At 56.4% G+C, this 26,491-nt stretch overlaps 2 protein-coding genes across 17 annotated transcripts in view; one reads left to right on the top strand and one right to left on the bottom strand.

Moving 5' to 3' along the window:
- Window positions 1-10,469: 10,469 nt before the first annotated feature.
- F2RL3 (F2R like thrombin or trypsin receptor 3) lies at window positions 10,470-12,594 on the top strand. Of its 2 annotated transcripts, none has more exons than XM_005588345.5 (2): window positions 10,470-10,954; window positions 11,229-12,594. In XM_005588345.5, the coding sequence occupies exons 1-2, from the start codon at window positions 10,846-10,848 to the stop codon at window positions 12,275-12,277; spliced, it is 1,158 nt and encodes a 385-aa protein (XP_005588402.3). In that variant the 5' UTR covers window positions 10,470-10,845; the 3' UTR covers window positions 12,278-12,594. The 2 variants fall into 2 exon arrangements, with proteins under 2 accessions (XP_005588402.3, XP_045235545.2); XM_045379610.3 differs by having other exon boundaries at window positions 10,470-10,700.
- CPAMD8 (C3 and PZP like alpha-2-macroglobulin domain containing 8) overlaps window positions 12,341-26,491 on the bottom strand; it is a 121,792-nt gene continuing 107,641 nt past the window's right edge. For 6 of the 15 annotated variants that reach the window (XM_065535161.2, XM_065535160.2, XM_065535158.2 and 3 more), the window contains 12 exons: window positions 26,248-26,334; window positions 26,008-26,144; window positions 25,484-25,639; window positions 25,343-25,405; window positions 24,510-24,724; window positions 23,056-23,143; window positions 21,305-21,379; window positions 19,682-19,787; window positions 19,489-19,599; window positions 18,401-18,610; window positions 18,120-18,270; window positions 12,341-12,906 (listed from right to left, as the gene is read on the bottom strand). In XM_065535161.2, coding sequence (XP_065391233.1) covers window positions 12,822-12,906; window positions 18,120-18,270; window positions 18,401-18,610; window positions 19,489-19,599; window positions 19,682-19,787; window positions 21,305-21,379; window positions 23,056-23,143; window positions 24,510-24,724; window positions 25,343-25,405; window positions 25,484-25,639; window positions 26,008-26,144; window positions 26,248-26,334 — 1,484 coding nt within the window. In that variant the 3' untranslated portion in view covers window positions 12,341-12,821. Of the gene's footprint in view, window positions 12,907-14,900; window positions 16,391-18,119; window positions 18,271-18,400; window positions 18,611-18,638; window positions 18,810-19,488; window positions 19,600-19,681; window positions 19,788-21,304; window positions 21,380-23,055; window positions 23,144-24,108; window positions 24,203-24,509; window positions 24,725-25,342; window positions 25,406-25,483; window positions 25,640-26,007; window positions 26,145-26,247; window positions 26,335-26,491 lie in introns of those variants that run through there. The other 9 variants (XR_012428535.1, XR_012428534.1, XM_065535159.2 and 6 more) reach the window with 9 other exon arrangements.

Here is a 26,491-nt window from a genome sequence, read left to right on the forward strand (position 1 = left end):
GGGGCCCACCCACCTCCTGGCTTTCACCATCATTTTCTCCTTATCTCCTGCCCCCTGTCTGTGTCCCAGGCCGCACACCTGCCTCCGGGTAGCAGAAGCCCCCAGCTCTGCTATGTCCCCTGGCTGACATGCCTAGAGGCTTCCGAGGCAGAAGTGGCCAGCCCCTCCCCTTCAGTATGGGCTCCTCCATCCTCTGCGGGGACTGTCCTCCCCAACCTCCCCGAAGGGCCATAGCTGCCTCCCAAGGACCCATGTGCTCCCTGCACACCCGAGCTTCCCTGGCAGTTCTGACCCCCACCCCCACCAGAGGGTCAGGGCTCCCGGGGAGTGTGGCAAGCCAGACTGGAGGCTGCCCTGTTCCCTTCTGCCTCGATCCCCCAGACTGGCTTTCCTTGGTCAGAAGTGCTGCAGGAACTGGAAAAGGCCGTGCTTGTACCAGGAGAGCGAACAAAGAGCAGATCTCCAAGGTGGCCCCGCCCTGAGGGGTCCACTGCCCTCAAGTAGGCAGGGCCCGTGGCCTTGACAAGGTGATATGAGATGAGAGAGGTCCCTCGCTGGCCCTGAAGATGTCTCCACTGTGCTGGGGAGGGGACCCCATGGCAAGGGACAGAGAGTGGCCTCCAAGAGCCAAGTGGGACCTCAGAGCCACCACTACCACCAGGACCCAAATTCTGCCCAAGTCCACCTAAGCCCAGAAAAGGCCCCCAAGCAGCAGATAAGGACACAGCCCAGCTGACGCCTTGATCTCTGCCTCATTTGACCCTGAATCAAGGACCCAACCTGCCAGGCCGGACCCCCTGACCCACGGAGAGGTGAGGTCATAGAGGTGTGTGGCTGTGAGCCACGTTCATTACCCAGAGATAGAACAGCAGCGTTAATAAAGCCGCTGTAGGCCGGGCGTGGTGGCTCAAGCCTGTAATCCCAGCACTTTGGGAGGCCGAGACGGGTGGATCACCAGGTCAGGAGATCGAGACCATCCTGGCTAACACAGTGAAACCCTGTCTCTACTAAAAATACAAAAAAAATTAGCCGGGCAAGGTGGCGGTCGCCTGTAATCCCAGCTACTCGGGAGGCTGAGGCAGGAGAATGGCGTGAACCTGGGAGGCAGAGCTTGCAGTGAGCTGAGATCCGGCCACTGCACTCCAGCCTGGGCAACAGAGCGAGACTCTGTCTCAAAAAAATAAATAAATAAAAATAAAAAAAAAATAAAATAAAAAATAAAGCCGCTGTATGTCCAGCACCTCCCCTTCCACCTCCTTCAAGTATGTGGAGGTGGCTGAGGGTCTCAGGAACCCCTACTGAGGGGGGAAATTAAAGAAAGAAAAAATTAAAAAGAGAATTAATCTTTCCTGTATTAGGCTGACTTGTCCCAGAGGCAGCAACGGGCACAGCCCAGACCCAGGAAAAGTCTTAATAATACTAAGAAGCCAAGACACAAAGGAATGTGCTCTGGAGCCTCTCCCAGCACTCCCTCAACACGGAGAAGAAAGATTTTCCTTTGTTTTAGGGTATGAGTTTATAGATTCCTGTTCTCTGTAACTAGTGACTTCAAGTATTCTGTTTTATCTAAGCAGTGAAGGTCATAAACCATGTGAGCAGGCCTGAGATATAGCCACCTGGGTGCCATAGTGATGGCCGCGGAATAAGCCATGCTAGGCACTAGGGCAAACCTAGATAATGGCCATCTGGGTTGCATAGCAAGAGTCATGTGTAATCCTGAGTTACGAACCTGTTACAATTTGATGAACTGTCTTTGTCCTGCCTCTGTATCCCTGCTTTCACACCATTGTAAGCCTGCTTCACGCTAACCCACCCCGTTTTTAAAGTGTGTGTAAAAGTCAAGTGCTGTCTTTATTCTAGGCCCAACTTTTATTTTATTTATTTTTTTTTTTTTGAGACGGAGGCTTGCTCTGTCGCCCAGGCTGGAGTGCAGTGGTGCAATCTCGACTCACTGCAAGCCCCACCTCCTGGGTTCACGCCATTCTCCTGCCTCAGCCTCCTGAGTAGCTGGGACTACAGGCGCCCACCACCGCACCCGGCTAATTTTTTTTTTTGTATTTTCAGTAGAGATGGGGTTTCACCGTGTTAGTCAGGATGGTCTCGATCTCCTGACCTCATGGTCCGTCTGCCTCGGCCTCCCAAAGTGCTGGGATTACAGGCATGAGCCACTGCGCCCGGCCTCTAGGCCCAGTTTTTAGATGTTGAGTCCGGTGGGTCTGAGTGTGCTCAATAAAGATCCTCCTGTATACACCCCAAGGTCTCTCTTTTCCTCCTGTTTCCACAACACCACATGTGATGCTGACAGAGGGCGCTGGGACAGGGGCTTCCAGTGGGGCCCCAGGAGCATTTATTCTGTTGCTACTGAGGTGTTTGTCTCACTGGCTTTTGCAACATAGAACCAGTGCTTCCTGCCTGATGTCGTCACTTGCTGAGAATGAAGCTAACTACTCCAAACAGCAAACTGAATACCATCTAGCAATTGCGTTCCTTTGTATTTGCCCAAGGGAACTGAAAACTTGGATCCACACAAAAACCTGCACACAGATATATGCAGCCTTATTCACCAGCTCCCAAACTCAGATGCAACCAAGACTTCCTTCAGCGGGCAAACGGATAAACCATGTCACCTCCAGACAACAGGATAGAAAAGGAAATGAGCAGGCCGGGCGTGGTGGCTCATGCCTGTAATCCCAGCACTTTGGGAGGCTGAGGTGGGTGGATCACGAGGTCAGGAGATCGAGACCATCCTGGCTAACATGGTGAAACCCCATCTCTACTAAAAAAATACAAAAAATTAGCCGGGCGTGGTGGCAAGCACCTGTGGTCCCAGTTACTTGGGAGGCTGAGGCAGGAGAATGGCGGTGAACCCAGGAGGTGGAGCTGGCAGTGAGCAGAGATCGCACCACTGTACTCCAGCCTGGGTGACAAAGCGAGACTGCATCTCAAAAAAAAAAAAAAAAAAAAAAAAGGAAATGAGCCACGAGGCTGTGAAGACATGAAGGGGCCAGGCCAGGCGTGGTGGCTCAAGCCTGTAATTCCAGCACTTTGGGAGGCTGAGGCAGGAGGATCACCTGAGGTCAGTTCAAGACCAGTCTGGCCAACATGGTGAAACCCCGTCTCTACTGAAAATACAAAAATTAGCCAGGCATGGTGGCGGGCGCCTGTAATCCCAGCTACTCCAGAGGCTGAGGCAGAAGAATTGCTTGAACCCAGGAGGCAGAGATTTCAGTGAGCCGAGATCGTGCCACTGCACTCTGGCCTGGGTGGCAGAGTGAGACTCTGTCTCAAAAAATAAAAGACACAAAGGCACCTCAAATGCATCTAACTACGTGAAAGAAGCCAGCCTGGAAAGGCTACACACTGCATGATTCCAACTATAGAACACTCTGGAAAAGGCAAAAGTATAGAGACAGTGGTTGCCAGGGGGGCAGATGGGAGGAAGGAACCTATAGGTGGAGGTGGATTTTTAGAGCAGTGACACGACTCTGTGTGACACTATGGTCAATGGACATGTCACGACACATGTCCAAACCCATAGAAGGTACAGCACCAAAAGTGAACCCCCATGGAAATGCGGGGTTCCAGAAGACAGAGCCATGTCCACACAGCTTTATCCATGACAACAAAAGCACCACTGTTGGTAAAGGACATAGATAGCAGGGGAGGCTTGCATGTGTGGGGCGGGGTTACATGGGGACTCGGTACCTTCTGCTAAATTTCATTGTGAACCTAACACTGCTCTAAAAAGTTTTTTTTTTTTTTTTTTTTTTGAGACGGAGTCTCGCTCTGTCGCCCAGGCTGGAGTGCAGTGGCCGGATCTCAGCTCACTGCAAGCTCCGCCTCCCAGGTTCACGCCATTCTCCTGCCTCAGCCTCCTGAGTAGCTGGGACTACAGGAGCCCGCCACCTCGCCCGGCTAGTTTTTTGTATTTTTTAGTAGAGACGGGGTTTCGCCGTGTTAGCCAGGATGGTCTCGATCTCCTGACCTAGTGATCCGCCCGTCTCGGCCTCCCAAAGTGCTGGGATTACAGGCTTGAGCCACCGCGCCCGGCCAAAAGTTTTTTTTAAAAAAGCAATTTGACCCAAAGTCAGTCTCAGGAGGCCAGGGGATGGGGGACAGAACGGGCCGGAGCGGGAACCTGCAGGGACGGGTGAGGGCTGAGGTCTCAGGAATGTGTCTGCACCTCGGTGGTTTCCCTTCTCTTCTTCCCTTCTGGGGACCTTGGCAATCTGGGCTGGCTCCTGGGTCCCGCCTAGGTTTCAGACTCTGCCCCACCTTGAAGTTGGCCAGTCCCTTCTCTCTGTGGCTCCAGGAGTGGAGCCTCAGCCCTTGGTAGGGGGGAGCAAACAAACTCTGATTTGGGGCCCCAGAGAGGAAGCGCTGGGAATCCAGGGGTTGGACAGGCTGGACCCCAAGCACTGCTTCCACCATGGCTGCCTGTGTGACCCTGGGAGTGACTTTCAGTCCTGGTGAGACAGGATCACGGCACCTGCCTCTCAGGCCATTCAACTGGGTTAATATCCCTGCCCAGCCAGGGAATGAGAGGAGGTGGCACCATGTTTGCTGGTGTCCATGTGTTTTTTTTTGTTTGTTTTGTATTGTTTTTGCGTTTTTTTTTTTTGAGATGGAGTTTCACTCTTGTTTCCCAGGTGGAATGTAATGCTGCGATCTCAGCTCACTGCAACCTCCATTTCCTGGGTTCAAGCGATTCTCCTGTCTCAGCTCCCTGAGTAGCTGGGATTACAGGCACGCACCAGCACACCCCACTAATTTTTGTTATTTTTAGTAGAGACAGGGTTTCATCAAATTGGTCAGGCTGGTCTTGAACTCCTGACCTCAGGTGATCCGCCTGCCTCGGCCTCCCAAAGTGCTGGGATTACAGGCATGAGCCACCGCACCCAGCCTGCCTATGTGGCTTCTAACTTGTTCCCTGACCCCGACCTTTTGCTGGGGGCAGTGAAGGCAGGAGACAGTGGAGGCTACAACCAGGAGCTTCTGGGAACCTGAGGGGTTGGAGGACAACGAAATCCAGGACACGCCACTGACTTGCGCCTGTTCGCCATTTTTTCCCCATTTAAAAAAGTTATTTTAAGGGCCAGATACAGTGGTTTACACCTGTAATCCCAGCACTTTGGGAGGCCGAGGCAGGCGGATCACTTGAGGCCAGAAGTACGAGGTGGTGAAACCCCACCTCTACTACAAATACAAATATTAGCCAGGTGTGGTGGCACGCACCTGTAATCCCAGCTACTTGGGAGACTGAGGCAGGAGAATCGCTTGAACCCTGGCGGTGGAGGTTGCAGTGAGCTGAGACCATGTCACTGCACTCCAGCCTGAGCAACAGAGCGAGCCTCTGTCTCCAAAAAAAAAAAAGTTATTTGAATTATGGTCAAATACACATAATACCATATTTATCTTAATGATTTTTAAGTGTTCAGTTCAGTGGCAGTAAGTACATTCACATTGTCACCATCTATCTTCAGAACTCTTTTTTTCTTGGAGACACAGTCTTGCTCTGTCACCGAGGCTAGAGGGCAGTGGCGCAGTCTCTGCTTGCTGCAACCTCTGCCTCCCAGGCTCAAGCGATCCTTGAACCTCAGCCTCTCGAGGAGCAGGGACCACAGGTGTATACCACCACACTCGGCTAATTTTTATATTTTTTGTAGAGATTGGCGGGGGGGTGTCTCACTTTGTTGCCTAGGCTGATCTCGAACCCCTGACCTCAAGTGATCCACCTGCCTTGGCCTCCCAAAGTGCAGGGATTACAGGCATGAGCCACCTCACCCAGCCCAGAACTCTTTCATCTTGCAAAACTGAAATACTGTGGCTTTAAGCACTCACTCCCTAATACCCCTCCCCCAGCCCCTGGCACCCCACCATTCTACTTCCTGTCTCTATGGAGGTGACCACTCCAGGGACCTCCCATGAGTGGAATGACTCAGCATTTGTCTTTCCGTCACTGGCTTATATCACTCAGCATAATGTCCTCAAGGTTCATCCACAATGTAGCATATGTCAGAATTCCCTTACTTTCTAAGGCTGCTCTTTTTTTTTTCAGAGTTTCACTCTGTCCTCCCTGGTGGGAGTGCAGTGGTGCAATCACAGCTCACTGCAGCCTCGACCTCCTGGGTTCAAGCGATCTTCCGAACTCATATTTTGATTTTTTGTAGAGACAAAGTTTCACTATGTTGCCCAGGCCGGTCTTGAACTCCTGAGCTCAAGCAATCCTTCTACCTTGGCCTCCCAAAGCACTGGAATTACAGGCGTGAGCCGCTGTGCCGGCCTAAGGCTATCTGCCTTTTTTGTTTTGTTTTGTTTTCTTTTCTTTTTTTGAGACGGAGTCTCGCTCTATCGCCCAGGCTGGAGTGCAGTGGTGCGATCTTGGCTCACTGCAAGCTCCGCCTCCGGGGTTCACGCCATTCTCCTGCCTCAGCCTCCCAAGTAGCTGGGACTACAGGCGCCCGCCACCATGCCCCGCTAATTTTTTTTTTTTTTTTTTTTGTATTTTTAGTAGAGATGGAGTTTCACTCTCAATCTCCTGACCTCATGCTCCACCCGCCTCGGCCTCCCAAAGTGCTGGGATTACAGGCTTGAGCCAACACGCCCGGCCTGGCTGTCTACCCTTTTAAAGAAAATAAGTTTTTGGCCAGGTGCAGTGGCTCACGCCTGTAATCCCAGCACTTCGGGAGGCTGAGATGGGTGGATCACCTGAGGTCAGGAGTTCGAAACCTGCCTGGCCAACATGATGAAACCCCGTTTCTACTAAAAATGCAAAAATCAGCCGGGCATGGTGGCGGGCACCTGTAATCCCAGCTGCTCGGGAGGCTGAAGGAGGAGAATCGCTTGAATCCAGGAAGCAGGGGTTGCAGTGAGCCAAAATAGCACCATTGCACCTTCAGCCTGGGCAACAAGAGGGAACCTCCATCTCTAAATAAATAAATAAATAAATAAATAAATAAATTTTGGCCAGGCGTGGTGGCTCATGCCTGTGATCCTAGCACTTCGGGAGGCTGAGGCAGGTGGATCACCTGAGGTCAGGAATTCGAGACCAGCCTGGCCAACATGATGAAACCCCGTCTCTACTAAAAATACAAAAAGATTAGCCAGGCATAGTGGCAGATGCCTGTAATCCCAGCTGCTGGGGAGGCTGAGGCAGGAGAATTGCTCAAATCCAGGAAGCAGAGGTTGCAGTGAGCTGAGATTGCACCATTGCACTGCAGCCTGGGCGACAGATCGAGACTCCATCTTTAAAAAAAAAAAAAAAAAGTTTTTATGGAAAGTAACACAGTGTACAGAAAATTCCAACAGTACAAGACAGACACATGGTTTCCTCTTCTCCAAAGCTGTCGCGCCCAGCATCCTCTGGGAAGTACCTGGGCCGTCCCGGTACAGCTTGTGCCTGACGGGGCAATGTCATCGTCACCTTTGCTTGCTGGGGTTCCCCCGACAGCCCGTGCTGCCACCGTGTTGTTCCCGGGATGGGGCTGTTGGCGGGCACCTCCCTGCTCTGCACTGCTGTGTGGATATCCTCCCAAGGACGTCTTCCTGTGCGTGTGTCTGGCAGAAATTCCCAGACATGGAACCCTGGAGTCTAAGGGCATGTGCGTCACTTTTTTTTTTTTTGAGACAGAGGTTCACTCTCGTAGCCCAGGCTGGAGTGCAGTGGCGCAATCTCGGCTCACTGCAACCTCCGCCTCCCATGTTCAAGTGATTCTCCTGCCTCAGCCTCCCGAGTAGCTGGGATTACAGGCATATGCCACCACACCTGGCTAATTTTGTATATTTACTAGAGATGAGGTTTCTCCATGTTGGTCAGGCTGGTCTCGAACTCCTGACCTCAGGTGATCCGCCCGCCTCGGCCTCCCAAATGCTGGAATTACAGGTGTGAGCCACTGTGCCTGAGTTTTTTTTTTTTTTTTTTTTTTTTTTTTGAGTTGGAGTCTCACTCTGTTGCCCAGGCTGGAGTGCCAGTAGTGTGATCTCAGCTCACTGCAACCTCTGCGTCCTGGGTTCAAGCGATTCTCCCGCCTCAGCCTCCTGAGGAGCTAGGACTATAGGCGTGCGCCACCATGCCTGGCTAATTTTTGTATTTTTAGTAGAAACAGGTTTTCACCATGTTGGCCAGGATGGTCTCGATCTCTTGACCTCGTGATCCGCCCACCTCGGCCTCCCAAACTGCTAGGATTACAGGCGTGAGCCATTGCGCCCGGCCATGCATCACTATTTTGATGCATCATCTCCAAACCACCCTGCCCCAGCATCGCCGAACTACCGGTGTGGCCAGCCTCCCTATACAGCTTCCCGCTCTGCTCACAGGGAAGACGATGGAGGGAGGAGCCTAGGCGTGGGTTTCCTGCGTGTGGAAGGTGTCCTCAGACACCTCTTTCCCCAAGTCATTGACGTGAAGCTGATTTTGTCATCGGTGGCTGTGGAAACTGCCCAGAAACAGGAGCAAGGTCTCTGAGACCCTGTCCCGGCTAGATTTTCTCTGGGCTTCGGTGTCTCCTCCTAGAGCTGGGTGTTGACTCTGTCCAGGACTCTGCTCAGTCACTTCCTGGCTGGTCCCCAAGTGCTCAAGTGCGTGATGAGATTAGGGCTTCCCCAGGCAGGAAACGGCCACATTGGACCCCTCCCTCCCCAATCCCTAGTTCCTTTTATCTTCCCCAACCCTGGCCCCCAACTAGTCCCTCCTGCTCCCAGACCCCCCCAACCCCTGTCCCCTATCCCCTGTAGCCCAGCCCTGAGAACACTGGGGCCAGAACCACCCATACTGGACTCCCCCAGGGCACGACAGGTTGAGGCCTCTCTGAGGCAGGGAGGGACATTGAGGGGCTTTGTGCAGGAGAGGGAAGGGGTACCCCCTGAGCTTCAGTTTCTTCATCTGCACGACGAGCCCCCATCTGATGGTGCCCAGGAGTGGGGATGTGCTGGAGTTAGAGGAGGGAGGCCTCCCTGGAGGCCGGCTCAGGGACCCTCCAACCTGACCACCTCACTCAGGGTCCCCTGTCACTGCACCTGGGGCCCCAGGCTGTGGTGGGCCAGGACAGGAGCAGAGGTGCTTCAAGAACCAAGGCTGGGGCCAGGCACAGTGGCTCATGCCTGTAATTCCAACACTGGGAGGCCGAGGCAGGTGGAATGCCTGAGGTCAGGAGTTCGAGACTAACCTGGCCAACACGGTGAAACCCCATCTCTACTAAAAATACAAAAATTAGCCGGGCGTGGTGGTGCACACCTGTAGTCCCAGCTACATGGGAGGCTGAGGCAGGAGCATCACTTGAACCCAGGAGGCACAGTTTGCAGTGAGCCTAGATCGAGCCACTGCACTCTAACCTGGGCGACAGAGTAAGACTCATCCAAAAAAAAAAAAAAAAAGAAAAACAACAAAAAAACAAGGATGGGGCTGGGCCCAGTGGCCCATGCTTGTCATCTCAGCACTTCGGGAGGCCGAGGTGGACAGATCACCTGAGGTCAGGAGTTCGAGACCAGCCTGGCCAACATGGCGAAACCCCGTCTCTAATAAAAATACAAAAGTTAGCTGGGCTTGGTGGCAGATGCCTGTAGTCCCCGCTACTCAGGAGGCTGAGGTGGGAGAATTGCTTGAACCCACGAGGTGGAGGTTACAGTAAGCCAAGAGTTTGCCACTGCACTCCAGCCTGGGTGACAGAGCGAGACTCGTCAAAAAAAAAAAAAAAAAAAAAAACCCAAGGATGGGCACCTCCCAGAGTGCAAGAGCAAGGGTCCCCTCAGAACCCCAGAGCAGCACGAGCCCAGCGTCAGGGACTCTGGCTGAACCTTGAGAGCGCTTCAGCTATCCTCGGCTGACCACACACTCACAAGGGCACCCCTGTATGAGTGCCTTGCTTCGCTCTTGCCCAGGGAGCACACGGGCAGCTGTAGGGGAGACAGCCATGCCGGGGACAGCACCTGCCAAGAACGGCGGGAACTTCAGGGTATGTGGCTCGCCTGCTGTGACCTCTGACCTCTGACCCAGGGAAGGTGTGTGGCTCACCTACTGTGACATCTGACCTCTGACCCAGGGAAGCAGGACAGGGCTTTTTTTTTTTTTTTGAGACGGAGTTTCACTCTTGTTGCCCCGGCTGGAGTGCAATGGCACGATCTTGGCTCACCACAACCTCCGTCTCCCTACTTCAAGCAATTATCCTGCCTCAGCCTCCAGAGTAGCTGGGATTACAGGCATATGCCACCAGGCCCGGCTAATTTTGCATGTTTAGTAGAGATGGGGTTTCTCCATGTTGGTCAGGCCGGTCTCAAACTCCCAACCTCAGGTGATTTGCCTGCCGTGGCCTCCCAAAGCGCTGGGATTATAGGCGTGAGCCACTGCGCCCAGCCTAGCAGGGCTCTTCTTATCCTGCTCACCAGAGGTAGGAAGTGGGGGCGTGACTTCAGGAAGGGCCCAGAGCCCTTGATGGGCGTGGGGATTGGGATGAGGACAGGGCTGTCATGAGAACAGTGGCTGCAGATGTGACCAGCTGGTAGGAAGTGGCCACTTGAGTCACAGATGCTTCCTGGGCTGGCCAGGGACTGGGGGTGCTGGCTGCAGCTGGGACCCCTTTTGTATCTTGCTAGCCTGGCACCTGGGTGCCCGGGAGGCGCCACGGCTGGACACAGCAAGCTGGGGCACCCCGGCCTCCATAACCCACACTCCAGTCCTCCCACGGGCTGGCTGGCGAGCGGCCCTGGTGAGTCTGCGGGGGCAGGGGCAGCCTTCCCGGTTTATCTCCCCTGGCATGATCTGCTCATCCGCTCAGGCTCCAGAAGCTAGGGCTCAGGGTCCGGCAAAGCAGGAAGCCTGAGGCCACAGCCCAAAGCAGCCTGAGTGCAGTCATGTGGGGGCGACTGCTCCTGTGGCCCCTGGTGCTGGGGTTCATCCTGTCTGGCGGCACCCAGACCCCCAGCGTCTATGACGAGGGTGGGAGCACCGGAGGCGGCGATGGTGAGTGGTTCTGGCCTTAGGGTGCAGAGATGGGCTTACACAAGTGATGGAGTTGGGGGCCCAGAGCTGGGGAGAGGGGAGGCTGGGAAGTTGGGGCTTCAGCCCAGCCCACTCTGCATCCCGTCCCTGACCCCACAGGGCCGGGCTATTCCCTTGAGTGTCATGTCTAGCTGTTTCCCACTAGGGCAGATCCCAGGCTCTGAGCACCTCCCTCCCTGCTGCTTCTTGTCACCCGCCGAGGCGGGGGCTGACCAACGTCCCCTCTCTCCCACAGACAGCACGCCCTCAATCCTGCCGGCCCCCCGCGGCTACCCAGGCCAAGTCTGTGCTAATGACAGTGACATCCTAGAGCTCCCGGACAGCTCACGGGCGCTGCTTCTGGGCTGGGTGCCTACCAGGCTGGTGCCCGCCCTCTATGGGCTGGTCCTGGCGGTGGGGCTGCCGGCCAACGGGCTGGCCCTGTGGGTACTGGCCACGCGGGCACCTCGGCTGCCCTCCACCATGCTGCTGATGAACCTGGCGGCCGCTGACCTCCTGCTGGCCCTGGCGCTGCCCCCGCGGGTCGCCTACCACCTGCGTGGCCAGCGCTGGCCCTTCGGGGAGGCCGCCTGCCGCCTGGCCACGGCCGCACTCTACGGCCACATGTATGGCTCGGTGCTGCTGCTGGCTGCCATCAGTCTGGACCGCTACCTGGCCCTGGTGCACCCGCTGCGGGCCCGCACCCTGCGTGGCCGGCGCCTGGCCCTTGGACTCTGCGCGGCTGCCTGGCTCGTGGCAGCCGCCCTGGCACTGCCCCTGACACTGCAGCGGCAGACCTTCAGGCTGGCGCGCTCCGATCGCGTGCTCTGCCATGATGCGCTGCCCCTGGACGCACAGGCCTCCCACTGGCAACCGGCCTTCACCTGCCTGGCGCTGCTGGGCTGTTTCCTGCCCCTGCTGGCCATGCTGCTGTGCTACGGGGCCACCCTGCGCACACTGGCGGCCAGCGGCCGGCGCTATGGCCACGCGCTGAGGCTGACTGCGGTGGTGCTGGCCTCCGCCGTGGCCTTCTTCGTGCCCAGCAACCTGCTGCTGCTGCTGCATTATTCGGACCCGAGCCCCAGCGCCTGGGGCAACCTCTACGGCACCTACGTGCCTAGCCTGGCACTGAGTACCCTCAACAGCTGCGTGGATCCCTTCGTCTACTACTACGTGTCGGCCGAGTTCAGGGACAAGGTGCGGGCAGGGCTCTTCCGACGGTCGCCGGGGGACACCGTGGCCTCCAAGGCCTCTGCGGAAGGGGGCAGCCAGGGCATGGGCACCCACTCCTCTTTGCTCCGGTGACGCAAAGTGGGGAAGGCCGTACTGGGTCGAACAGAGTCCCTTCCCCTACTTCATGTCCTTCTCGGGACCTCAGAATGTGACTTTATTTGGAAATAGGATCATTACAACTGTCACTAGTGGAGGTCACTTTGGAGAAGAGTGGGCCTTACATCCAGTGTGGGTGGTGTCCTCATAAGATAAGGAGAAGCCAGGCCTGGTGGCTCGTGCCTGAAATCCCAGCACTTTGGGGGCCAAGGTGGATGGATCACTTGAGCCCAGGGGTTCAACACCAACCTGAGCAACATGGTAAAACTCTCTCTCTACCAAAAATACGAAAATTAGCTGGGCATGGTGGCGGGTGCCTGTAATCCTAGCTACTCAGGAGGCTGAAGCAGGAGGATCACTTGAACCCGGGAGGCAGAGGTTGCAGCGAGCCAAGAATGCACCACTGGGCTCCAACCTGCGTGACAGAGTGAGACGCTGTCTCTAAATTAATTAATCAATTTAATTCAATTTTTAAAAGACGAAAAGAGATGGCCAGGTGTGGTGCCTCACGCCTATAATCTCAGCATTCTGGGAGGCCAAGATGGGAGGACTGCTTGAGGCCAGGAGTTTGGGACCAGCCTGGGCCACACAGAGGGATCCCAACTCTACAAAAAAAAAAAATTTTTTTTTTTTTTTTTTTGAGGCGGAGTCTCACGCTGTTGCCCAGGCTGGAGTGCAGTGGCGCGATCTCGGCTCACTGCAAGCTCCGCCTCCCGGGTTCCCGCCATTCTCCTGCCTCAGCCTCCTGAGTAGCTGGGACTACAGGCGCCCGCCACCGCGCCCGGCTAATTTTTTGTATTTTTAGTAGAGACGGGGTTTCACTGTGGTCTCGATCTCCTGACCTTGTGATCCGCCCTCCTCGGCCTCCCAGAGTGCTGGGATTACAGGCGTGAGCCACCGCGCCCGGCCAAAAAAATTTTTTTTTTAAACGAACCAGGCATTGCGGCACGCGCCTATAGTCCCAGCCACTCAAGAGGCACAGGCGGGAGGATCACTTGAGCCTGGGAGGTTGTGGTCGCTGTCAGCTATGATTGTACCACTGCACTCCAGCCTGGGCAACAGAGCAATACCTTGTCTCAAAAATAAACAAACTAAAATTAAAAAAAGAAGATGAGAGACAGCTGGGTGCAGTGGCTCACACCTGCAATCCCAGCACTTTGGGAGGCCAAGTTGGGCAGATCACCCGAGGCCAGGAGTTTAAGACCAGCCTGGCCAACACAGTGAAACCCCATCTCTACCAAAAATACAAAAATTAGCCAGGCGTGGTGGTGGGCACCTGTAGTCCCAGCTACTGGGGAGGCTGAGGCAGGAGAATCACTTAAACCTGGGAGGCAGAGGTTGTGGTCAGCTGAGATGGTGCCACTGCACTCCAGCCCGGGCAAAAGAGGGACTCTGTCCACCCCCCCACCGCCCCCCCACCAAAAAAAAAAAAAAAGAGAAGAGGACACAGAGACATACAGAGAAAAAAGCCATGTGGCGACAGAGGCAGAGATGGGAGTGGTACGGATGGACACAAACTAAGGGATGCCAAGACGCCAAGTGCAGCCAGCAGCCACCAGCAGCCATGAGACAGGCCTGGGACGGGCTCTCCCTCACAGCCTCCGGAGGGAACCAGCCCTGCGCCACCTTGACCTTGGACTCTGGCCTGCAGAACTGTGAGATAATAAACTCCTGTTGTTTTAAGCTGCCTGGTGCGTGGTGCTTTGTCAGGGCAGCCCAGGAAACTGAAACAGGATCAAACGCTGCTTCCTGGGCCCTGGCAGCCTCTCTGGCCCGGTTTTCTACACTGGATGCAGCCCACGACACGCTGGTGTCTGAGATGGGGCTGGGGCTGGGCCTGCGTTCCCCAGAGACTCACTGCAAGTTCCTGCCCAGGAGGCTCAGGGCACCCCATCCCCAGTGCCCAACGCTGGGGCCCCACCAGGCCCAGAGCCTGGTTGGCCATTCTCATGCCCACCAGCTTCTGGCTTTGGGATTTCTCTTCAGCAACCAGAATAGCACCCCCAACTCTGCTCCCCAAAACCCATCGCTAGCATGGCTCAGACTCCTGCTGTCCCCTGGCTGCTGGGGACCCTCGCTTTTCCTCCTCCCACCTGCAGGCTGATCCTTCTTTTCACTTTCTGTCAATGTCACCAGGGACAAGGTGGGACAATGGGGGTGGGGGTGGACAGTGTGTGCTGGGGGGTTTGGGTACAGCAGACCTTGAACTCCCCTCTGCCAGGATGTTGGCAGCCAGCTGTAGGCCTTGCACGGGACAGGCCACAAGGGGCCATACCAGTGTCTACGGAGGACACAGCTGGTGTGCGGGGAAGGGGAGAAGCCTCAGCACCTGGTGCACACACACACACACACACACACACACACAGAGACACCGCTGCTCACTCCACAGAGTGGCACGGGGCAGTTTCAAAGACCACTGGGGCATGAACTACAGGGGCAAGGCAGAGGTTTGGGGGGCCACTGTTGGGCTCCTCATCGGGTCTATGTCTCTGATCAGTCCAACTTTGGGCAGCCCTGGGCTGGGGGTGTCAGGTGCCTGGGACACACACATGCACACACACACACACGCACACACAAAGTTCACGTGCAACCCAGAACATGTAAGATCAGTGATGTGTATTCATGTCAATATCCTCGAGTGATCATTTACTAGAGTTTTCTGAGTTGTTAACCACAGGCACAAGCTGGGTGTGTGGGTATGAGTGGTCCCCAGGACCAAGCTGTGGTCCTACAACTCCATGTGGTTGTAGGATTATCTCAGGGTGCAGGTGTTTGACATCCATAAACCCTCCTCCCCACCACTTTGAAAGGCTGGGCTGTAGATGAAGACATGGGGGCTCAGGAGCCCTGGCCCGTGGGCCCCCACCACCCAGCCACTACGTCTCCAAGGGGCCAGGGTCTGGCCCCATCTGTGGAACAGGCTGGCGCTCTGGGTGCTGTGTTCTAGGTTCCCGCTGACTGCAGGAGGCCGAGGCCTGGCCATGACCCTGGAGATGAGGTTTTATCTTACAACATCCTCTACAGCAAGTGGGCACCGGGCCTCAGGCTGAGGAAGGAGTCAAGGGGCCTGTCCTTTGTAGGGTGATGGGGGCCAGGGGTGGGGAACTCACAGGCCAGGGCAGCCTCAGACCTTGACCTCTCAGGCAGCGAGGGGCCTCCGTGCTGGCAGAGACCAGGGCTGAGCAGTGTTGGCTGAAATAAATACCACCCCGGAGAAGATGGGCAAATGCAGACATAAGCAGGTGCCAGGGGTCACAAAAGGGAATCAAAGTCTGCTGGTGCTGGTGGCAGGCAGCTGGTCGGGCCCCCCAAGGCAGGCAGGTTCTGGACCTGGGGGCCCTGGGAGTGGGCTGGTCCTCTGGGCACGGGGACATCAGGAACTCACAGTGAGGAAGCACCGGGGTCACCCAGCCCGGGCAGCCGGAAGCTGAAAGTGCATTTGCTGAGAGTCACCTGCTTCCCCGCAGGGCCTTGTGATGTGAGCCCAAGGTCCCCTGGGGCGAAGGCAGAGGGTTCGAGAGCTGGGACAGACTTAGGGCAATTCGGGGTCCTGGGTGCCCCAAAGGGAGGCCAGGGCTTTGTGTTTCAGAGAAAGGCGGCCTGTTCCGTTTTGAAGTTGCCCATAGGTTGGATGTTTTGCTAATTTAGTCCACACTGTGTTTGCTCAGAAAGAAGCTTTTGGCCACACAAGTGCTTTCTGGGAACGTTTCTTCTCCCGCGAACAGAATGTCAGGCTGTGGGAGCCGCCGTGGCCCCAGGAAAATGATGCCCAGCTCCAAGGCTGGGGGATTGGGGTGCTTGGAGTTCCAGCTATAGCTAGGAAGTCGGGGGGTCTCCCAAGGGACCTCCAGTTGTGCCCCCTGCACCACTCTGGTGACTGCTGAGCCCACACCTGGGCCCCGAGTCCCATCCTAGGGACGGGCAGATCTCTGCCATTCTGCTCCTTGGGTTCATTTAGAGGCAGGTGTCACCTGGGCCGAGGTCTGCCCACCCACCAGGCAGAGTCACAGGCGGATAGGGACAGGATGCAGCCAGATGGTGTCGTCCTGCTCTGAGCAGGGCAGCCGTCAGGAAGAGAAGCCGCTCTGACTGGCCAGGAGAGAAGGAGAAAGATTCCTATGGGACTGCCAGGACTTTGGGATGGGACCCCACACCCATTTCCTGAACCCACCTCCACAGCGCTCAGGCCGGCTGCCACCTCCTCATTTAGATGGCAGAACCCCAACTAGGAGGGGGATACATGGCCCAGGCCTGGCACTGCACAACTCTGCCTCCTTGCCCTGGTGGACTACGGTGATGGGCTCTGGGTGTTCACGTGCGGTAAGAGGGTAACAGCTGGTGTCAGACCACCAACCAAATCAAAAAGTTACCCATAGAACACTACCCAGCAATGCAAAACTCCAGGCCGGGCACAGTGGCTCATGCCTGTAATCCCAAAGCTTTGGGAGGCTGAGATGGGAGGATAGCTTGAGCCCAGGAGTTTGAGGCAGCAGTGCACAATGATCACGTCTGTGAACAGCCATGGCACTCCAGCTTGGGCAACATACGAGACACCATCTCTACAACACACACACACACATACATACACACGCACACACACACAAATTAGCTGGACGTGGTGGTGTGTGCCTGTGGTCCCAGCTACTTGGGAGGCTGAAGCAAGAGGATCGCTTGAGCTCAGGAGATTGAGGCTGCAGTGAGCCATGACCATGCCACTATACTCCAGCCTGGGCAATACAGTGAGACCTCGTTTCAAAAATAAAAAGAATAGGCCGGGCACAGTGGCTCATGCCTGCAATACCAGCGTTTTGTGAGGCAAAGGCGAGTGGATCACCTGAGGCCAGGAGTTCAAGACCAGCCTGGCCAACATGGTGAAACCCTGCCTCTACTAAAAATACAAAAAAATTAGCTGGGCATGGTGGTGGGCCCCTGTAATCCCAGCTACTGGGGAGGCTGAGGCAGGAGAATCGCTTGAACCTGGGAGGCAGAGATTGCAGTGAGCCCAGATTGAGGCATTGCACTCCAGCCTGGGCGACAGAGTAATACTTCATCTCAAAAAAAATAAAAGAATGAACTATGGATACACGAAACACCACAGGTGAACACAAGGGAATCATGCTCCAAAGATTATCCGCTCTGATTCCATTTACCTGGCATTCTCGAAATGACAAAATTACAGACGCGGAGGGGGAAAATGGCTTAGTGGTTGCAGGTGTTGAGGGGAGAGGTAAAGTTATGGAAGAGCAGCTGGAAGGATTCTGTGCAAATGGGATGTTTGCTGACTATGGTTGAGATTACACAAATCTGCCCATGAGGAAACCACACGCTGCTAACTACAGGCTAAGCTTCCCTAGTCCAAAAATCCTAAATCTGAAATGTTCCAAAATCCAAATCTTTTTGAGCAGCAACTTGACGTGCTCAAAGGCAATGCGCATCGGAGCATTTCAGATTTTTAGAGTAGGGATGCTGCTATATCATGCAAGCATTCTGAAATCTGAAAAAATCTGAAATCCAAAACACTTCTGGTCCCAAGCATTTCGGATAAGGGATCCTTGACAAGTATGCGCGCGCACACACACACACACACACACACACACACACAAATGCACAGCTGTTCGCTGGTGGGTGTTGCGTGGGCCAGGGTGGAGGGAGGATAAATGTCCCACTCTGTCCCCAGGAACTCTGAGCCTCTGACCCTTTGAGTCACTCCCACTGCCCGTGGGGGGTCGGGGCAGGTGGTGTGGGAGGTTGGTAGGGGAGGGAGGTTGGGAGATACTGAGCCTATGTCTCTGATCTCTGGGGTGGGCCCAGCTCTCACCTGTCCTCCACCTCCCCTTCGGGCTCAGGGTCTGAGTCCACCACCTCAAGGCCAGCTCCACTCAGCTTCAGGTCCTGCTGCAAATGCCCCGGGGCCACAGAAGCCAGGTCATACCCGTAGGTGGAGGACACTGAGGCCGGCAGCGGCTGTTCTGGAAGGAAGGGGGCCTCAGTCGGGAGGGCGTGGCCGGGAGGGGACCCAAGGGCCGAGGGGAGGAGTTCCGTGGCCCAGAGCAGCAGCGATGGGGGTCCCCAAGGCTAGGCGAGGGCTAGGGTCCTCACCGAGGGCACAGCAGCTGGGAGGCGCGGGTTCCAGAGGCGCGGCCCGGCGGCAGGCTGCCTCCCGAAGGCGGCAGGCGCTGGCGTAGACCACCCCGTCGGAGCCGCACACTGGGTCTCCCTGGGCGCCGCAGCCGTGGTCGCAGCCGCATCGCGTGATCGCCGCCCCCTCCTCAGGGGCCACCCCAGGGCCCGATTCGCCGGGGGACCAGCCTGGGGAACGACGCAGGTTCGACAGGGCACGGAGGACCCCCACCCTGCACCTTGCCCGCACCCCCACAGATCCTGGGGGTCGGGGAGACGTCCCTGGGGCCCGGGCCCACTCCCCCCTCGGTGGGTCTTGGGGCGCGACAGTTAATGGGAGGTCCTGAGCCCTGGTCTCATGGAATTTCACGCAGGTATTTGCCTAATACTTACAAAAACAGAAACAGATTTTTAAAAAGCGGTTGTAGAAGAGAAAGGAAGCAGGGCGTCCTGTCTGGGCCGCCCTGTAACAACAACCCTTGTCCCCGCCGCGCCTCCTCCGCACTGACTACACCCACCCCAAACCCACCTCCTCGGCACTGACGGCTCCCACCCTCAACCCCGGCCCCTCGGTCCTGACCACACTCTTTAACACCCGCTCCGCACTGACCACACCCACCCTCAACTCCGCCCCCCGCACTGACCACACCCACCCTCAACTCCGCCCCCCGCGCTGACCACACCCACCCTCAACTCCGCCCCCCGCGCTAATCACACCCGCCCCCTCCTCACTCACCTCCCCATCCCCGCTCGGCCCCGCCCTCACCACACTGACCACCCTCAACCCACTGGGCCCAGTCCCCACCACAGTGACCACACCCTCACTGGCTTGGCCCTGCCCCAGTATACTGATCATTCCCCAGCCACGCCCCTGCACACTGACCGCTCCTCCAGCCCCTCCTCCCCCGTGTAGGCAGAGCGCCCGCCCACCCCTGTGCTGCGTCCTCCTGACTTTATGCTGGCCCCTCCTCTGCCACGCACCCAGGGGAGCCCTCCCCGGCGCCCGCGGGTGGGAGTCCGGGTGTGGCAGGCCGCGGTGGGGGGCGGCAGTGGCTCCGCGCACTCACCCGGGCCCCGGGCAGGGGCGCGCTCCACCTCGTTGCACGCGGGTCCGGCGCACAGTTCCTGGGCGAGTGGGCTGTGCGCGCTGACGTTGTAGAAGCGAGTGGCCTCGAAGGCTGCGGGACAAGGGTGGCGGGTGACCTAGTGCAGGCGCGACGTATCAGGGGTCGGGCCGGGGGTGCGGGCGCGCGGGCCTACCGGGCTCGTAGTAGTCGTACACGGAGACTGGCAGCGCCGACGTCCTGCCCACCACGCACTCCCGGAGCGCACGGAACCGCACACACGTCAGGCACCGGCTGGGGATCTGCGAGGCAGTGGCGGGCGCAGGCTCGACCCGGGCCAGTAGGCCTGGGGCGCTGAGCTTGGGCCCAGAACTGGCTGATTTCAGGGATACCCAGGACTCGTGAAACACAGAAGAAACGTGATCCCATTTTCTTTTTTTCTTTTTCCTTTTTTTTTCTCCTGAGACAGAGTCTCGCTTTGTTGCCCAGGCTGGAGTGCAGTGGCTTAATCTTGGCTCACTGCAACCTCGGCGTCCTGGGTTCGAGTGATTCTCCTGCCTCAGCCTCCCAAGTAGCTGGAATTACAGGCGCCCACCACCGCACCCTGCTAATTTTTTGTACTTTTGATCAAGACGGGGTGTCACCATGTTGGCTAGGCTGGTCTCCAACTCCAGTCCTCAAGTGATCCGCCTGCCTCGGCCTCCCAAAGTGCTGGGATTATAGGCGTGAACCACCGCGCCCAGCCTCGGTCCCATTTTTGATTCTTTGGGTCCTTCCATCCCACTGGGAAAACGTCTCAGGTGGCCTCCCAAACACCACTCCTTTTTTGTGTGTGTGCACACATGGCTGAGCATGTGTGGCGGGACTTGGCATATTCACAATACTGTGCAATCATCACCTCTGTCTAGTTACAGAACAGTTTCTTTCTCCCCCAAAGAAAACCCCATCCCCATGAGCACTCGCTCCCCACTCCCCCGGCCCCTGGCAACCACAAATCTTTCCAACTCTACCGATTTGCCTGTTCTGGGCATTTCATATCAATGGAATCATGTACTCTGTGGCCTTTTGTGTCTGGCTTCTTTCACTCAGCATCATGTTTCTGAGGTTTATCCATGCTGTAGCATGGATCAATGCTTCACTCCTTCCTACAGAGGGATAATATCCACTGTGGCCCCTCCCTGCTTTTTCCACCAACTGTCATCAGCCGAGGACACAGAGCTGTCAGCATGGCCAGCTCTGCCTGGAATTTATTCGCCCAGTGTCTTACTTTTTTTTCAGATGAGGTCTTGCGGGTCTTACTCTGTTGCCCAAGCTGGAGTGCAGTGGCGTAATCTCGGCTCACTGCAACCTCCGCCTCCCAGGTTCAAGCGACTCTCCTGCCTCAGCCTCCCGAATAGCTGGGATTACAGAGCGTGCCATCACACCTGGCTAATTTTTGTATTTTTAGTAGAGACGGGGTTTTGCCATGTTGGCCAGGCTGGTCTCGAACTCCTGACCTGAGGTGATCCGCCCACCTCAGCCTCCCAAAGTGATGGGATTGTAGGCGTAAGCCAAAGCGCCTGGCCACTTTTTTATATTTTTTGTAAAGATGGGGTTTCGCCATGTTGCTCAGGCTGGTCTCGAACCCCTAAGCTCAAGTGGTCCTCCCACCTCGGCTTCCCAAAGTACTGGGATTACAGGCATGAGCCACCATGCCCAGCCCCAATGTCTTTTTTATGGTACAAGATACTTGCAGGGAGCCACACCAGGCAGTGACCGGTGCACCCTCACCAACATGCACACCAGGGAAGCCTCCTCCACCAACCCTGGCTGGTGGTACCTCATCAAAGTAGAAGAGCACTCGGCGTCCAGCCACTTCATACCTCTTCATCCCCATGTGCTTGTCAAGGAGCAGCTGCAGAGGAAGCCAGAAGTCAGGGTCCTCAGACTCTTTGCTTGCTTCCTCTCCCATCTCCTGGATGCTTGGACTTGCCCACAAGTTACCATGGACTGAGGCCTGGGTGCTGGTCAGTGCTCCCCGGGCCCTGCCAGCCTCTCAACACCCAGGAGAGGACGCTCAAGGATGACCATCCCTGCCCAGAGCACCTGCCTGCCCTCCCTATACACTCCCTCAACCCAGCCCCAAGCCCAGGTCAGGCTTCTCTGTGGCCAACGAGGAGCCCGGCTGAGCCCTGCCACCTGCTGGTGTCTGGGCTGCACTATTCAAGTTCCCCTCCCAGTCTGGGATTTTTTTTTTTTTCAGTTTTTGATTTAAAAAAAAAAAACCACACCCATTCCAAGGCCTCTGAATTGACCACATCGTCATCCCCTGGTGCTCCGTGCAGCCTCCTTGGAGGGGAGGCGACAATAGGCCTGGCTTTCCTGTTCCACCCTCCCCACACTGCAGACCTCCTTTGGTCCCTGGACCTCTTTCTCCCCCAGTCAGAGCTTGGTAGTACTCCCATGTCCCTCTTCCCTCCTGTACTAAATGGGAATGTGGCACTGGTCTCTCTTAGGGTTGTGAGGGTGACAGCTGGTCTCGGCACAATGTGGATTGAGAATGCCCCATGGCTTCCCACCCAGGGCCAAAGCACATGGAACTTTGCTGAAGTTCTAGATGGCATTTATAATAGTGACAGTGGGTCGGTGCTGTGGCTCACACCTATAATCCCAGCACTTTGGAAGGCTGAGGTGGGCAGATCACCTGAGGTCAGGAGTTTGAGACCAGCCTGACCAACATGGAGAAACCCCGTCTCTACTAAATACAAAAAATTAGCTGGGCAGGGTGCTGCATGCCTGTAATCCCAGCTACTTGGGAGACTGAGGCAGGAGAATCGCTTTAACCAGGGAGGTGGAGGTTGCAGGGAACTGAGATTGTGCCATTGCACTCCAGCGTGGGCAACAAGAGCAAAACTCCATCTCAAATAATAATAATAATAATAATAACAATAATAATCGTGACAATGGCCCCACAGGAGATCCACCTGTTGGAGCAGCCCCCACACCACCCCACCTACTCCTCAATAGACAGATGGCCCATTTTTGCCCAGAAAGGGAGGAAAAAAGGGGCCAGGCGTGGTGGCTCTTGTCTGTAACCCCAGCACTTTGTGAAGCTGAGGCAGGAGGATTGCTTGAGCCCAGGAGTTTGAGACCAGCCTGAGCAACATGGCGAAACCCTGTCTCTGCCACAAATACAAAAATTAGCAGGGCATGGTGGCGCATGCTTGTAGTCCCGGCTACTCGGGAGGCTGAGGTGGGAGGATTACTTAAGCCTGGAAGTTCAAGGCTCCATTGGGAATTTGAGCCAAGATGGCACCGCTACACTCTAGCCTGGGCAACAGAGCAAGACTATCTCAAAAAAAGAAAGAGAGAGAAAGAGCGAGAGAGAGTGAGAGAGAGCGAGAGTGAGAGAGTGAGAGAGCGAGACAGCGAGAGAGAGAGCGAGTGAGAGAGACTAAAGGAAAGAAAAGAAAATAATACCCATAGCATTTTACAAAGGGCTGGGCTGCCAGCCAGCCTGACCCTGGGTGCCTAAGCCCTGCCTACTGTTTGGAGATCCCTGCCCACTGCTGCTCACCGACGCCACCTCACCTGCTCCAGACTCTCGATGTCTGCCCGGAAGCCTGACAACAGGGGCACCTCGAGGACAGCCATATTGGAAGATCCTGCGTGCAGCCACCTTCCGACAACAGGGGAGAGAGAGAGGCCCTAGAGCTCAAGCCTGGAGGTGGAATTCACGGTCCCCTCTCCCTCTGGAGCCCACACAGCTGATGTCCCAGGAAGCCTGCCCTGGGGCCTGGCCGGCGGGCCATTGGCACACACATCCTTGGCTTGGTTAGCTCAGTCAACCCATTTTACAGCAGGGACACTGAGGCCGGAAGGAAAGGGCCTTGCCAAGGGCTCTAGGCTTGACCAGGTCTTGTGACTAGGCACCGTGTTTTGTCCTGCACTTCACTCTGTGTCCCCAGCCTGGGAAGCAGCTGGCGACGCCCCTCTTGACATGGCTCCACAGAGCAGCCACAGCCCAGGTGCTTCAATGCTGCCACCCTGCAGGAGACTCTGGGAAATCAACCCCCTAGCTCCGGCCTCAGTTTCTCCTTCTGTAACATGGCAGGACGGGGAGGGAAGTAACTGGGCTCTCTCTGGAGCCTGCAGTATGCCAGGCGCTTCCTATAGGGCGTCGGGGACAAGGAAGAGGAAGCCGACATTCAGTGTGCAGCTTGCAGCTGCGGGAAGTGCACCAAGCTGGACTCTGGTCTTCAGAACTTTCTGAGATGGGGAACTTGGACATATTCAGGATGAGAGTCAAGGTCAGGGCAGCCGCTACCGGGGTAGCAGCTCTGATGGGCTGCGAGTGTCATGGCAACCATTCACCCACCAATCGTTGCCATGGTGACAAGCATCCATCACCATGGCAACAAACATCTTCTTAGGATGAGGACCCACTGTGGCCGGGTCCCAGGCTCACTCCTGGAAACCAAGGGGCCTGGTGCTGGTGTTATCAGTGTCCCAGTGTTACCAGTGTCCCAGCCACACATGGCTGTCCCCATCTGGCCCACCCGCCCCAACCATACTGGAGTTTTCTGTGTCCGTTCACTTTTCTTTCATTCACTTCAAAAACTGGCTGGGTGAGGTGGCTCACACCTGTAATCCCAGCACTTTGGGGGGCTGAGGTGGGCATATCACGAGGTCAGGAGTTCGAGACAAGCCTGGCGAACATGGTGAAACCCTGTATTTACTAAAAATACAAAAAAGTTAGTTGGGCGTGATGGCAGGCACCTGTAATCCCGCTACTCGGGAGGCTGAGACAGGAGAACCATTTGAATCCAGAAGGCAGAGGCTGTAGTGAGCCGAGATCACGCCACTGCACTCCAGCCTGGGTGACAGGGCAAGACTCCGTCTCAAAAAAACAAAACAAAACAAAACAAAACAAAAACCACCACTGAGTGCCTAGAGGCGGAAGCTCCTCCTGGTCCCAGGAGGCCATCCTCTCCCCACATTGCACCCTCCTGGGATGCCCACGCCAGCAGGGCAGGTGGCCTTACCTGGTGCACACCTCCAGCATCACCTTGTATTCCTGGTGATGCTGATCGGCCGCTGGGTCATCATCGTCAGCTGGGGGTCTGTCTCCTCGGGAACCCTCAGCTGAGGAGGAAGGCATGGGGGGTGGGCGTCCCTGGGCCTCGGGCTCCTGGAGGCTTACGAGCAGTTGGAAAGCCGGCTTGGCCACTGGGTCAGGCACATTGTAGGTGACATCAATCTGGGGGATGTTGGAGGATGGAGACTTAGGGACCTGGGCCCTCCACAACAGATGCAGGGTGGGGGAGGAGAAAGGGCAGTGGGGAGGTGGGAAGAGCCAGAATTATGAGGACAATGACATCCATGACAGTTTCAGAGCTGTGCTCAGCTATGTCTGAGTCTAGGGGTCTCCCTCCCATCCACGGTGTTGTCTGGGCTCCCATTTTAGAGATGAGAAAACGGAGCTAGCGAGAGTCATCGCGGGAAACTTGCCCTCTGACTGCCAGTCAGAACCCGTGAGATGCACCTGCCCCAGCCTGGTCCGGGGTTAAATCCAGGCCACAGCAGGGAGAATGACCTCGAGCCCTTAGGCAAATCTGCTTGAGTCACTGGGTCAGAGATCCCTGGACTGAGGGTCAAATGGATTTTCCTGGGGTGAGGGGGACGGTGGGCAGCACACCTGAGAGGACCGTGGCCACCTGCCTTGGGCAGTATTAGGCGGCTGAAAGCCTGCCCTGCGGTCTGGCCTGCTGCTGAGTTCAGAACCCTCTGGGGGTCCCTGGGGTTCCACTGTGTGGGTGGAGGGGATGGGGCACAGGAGGACAAGCCCAATATCACGTAATGCTCCCCAAAACCTCACCTGCATCAGGCAGCAGCCGTCCCCCTTGGCGCTCACAAACAGCCCCGTGGGGAGGCTGGGGATCTGGAGACAGAAGTCACCGTGAGGACCTGCTGACTCCTCCTCCAACAGCCCCCAAGCCCTCGTCCCAGGAACACGCACCGCTGCCATCTGCAGAACCTTTTGGTTGGTCCTGTGCAGCTCGAAGGTTTCCTGGTAGTCCAGGTTGGTGGAGGCCAGGGAGACAGTGAGGTTGATACCTCCAGCATAGGACAAGATGGCATATTCAGCCAAGGCCTGCAGAGCCACGCAGGTGTCCTGGGGATGGAGGAGAAGATGACCATCAACCCTGAGACTGAGTTGGCCCGTGGTCCCCTGACCCCTGTCTTGGAAGCCTGGCCTGAAACAGGCACCAACGAGGCTGGAATAGAGACTGGACCCAGTGCAGACACCCATGGCACTGGGGGCCTCAGGACAGCCAGGTTGGTGTGTCCCCAGAGGCAGAGGCTGGGCTCCCACGGAGGATCCAGGGGCATCTGTCCCTCACCCCCAACCTGTGCCCTCTTTGGGGCTCTACAAGGTGAGAAGGGGCCAGACTGCCTGGCCACCTCAGAGCTCAAAACAAGGATGGCAGGGACCCCGCCCACCCAGCCCTGAACCCCTCCCTCTGGCCCTGCCCAGCTCGCCTGAGTGGAGGAGAATCCCCCGAGTGCATTTCGCTGCTGGGACAACCACTTCACCACAGGCAGGGCGGCGGCCACGTCACCCAGCAGAGTGTATGTCAGAAGGGCATAGGCTGTCATTTCCACCTCGGCCGAGACCACTGCAATGGAAGAGGCCCACTGGGGACTTTTGACACAGGGACACGGGCCCAGTGCATGGAGGTATGGCCAAGGCAGGCACCCGGGAGCTGGGGTGGCCAGTACCTGACTGAGAGGTCCTGTCACCGAAGCTCAATAATGTGCCCTTGTCCATGTCCCAGGAATTTGTCAGGCTCCAGTGGGTGACCCCATCTGCAAGGAAAGGAGTGGTCAAGAGCTACCACCCCACCCAGTGTGCAGCCTGGCATCCCATGGAGCACATCCAAGCATGGAGTCTAAAGAAAAGGTACTGTGGGACCCCAGTGGGAAAAGAGTGTCATGGGAAGACAACTGGGACAGGAAGGACCTC

This window comes from Macaca fascicularis, chromosome 19 (assembly GCF_037993035.2).
Source record: "Macaca fascicularis isolate 582-1 chromosome 19, T2T-MFA8v1.1".
NCBI lineage: Eukaryota > Metazoa > Chordata > Mammalia > Primates > Cercopithecidae > Macaca > Macaca fascicularis.

Coding starts and splice junctions, on each gene's coding strand:
- F2RL3 (XM_045379610.3), top strand. CDS start 10,520: ATGCTTCCTGGGCTGGCCAGGGACTGGGGGTGCTGGCTGCAGCTGGGA. Junction 10,701..11,228: donor CTGGCTGGCGAGCGGCCCTG/GTGAGTCTGCGG, acceptor TCTCTCCCACAG/ACAGCACGCCCTCAATCCTG.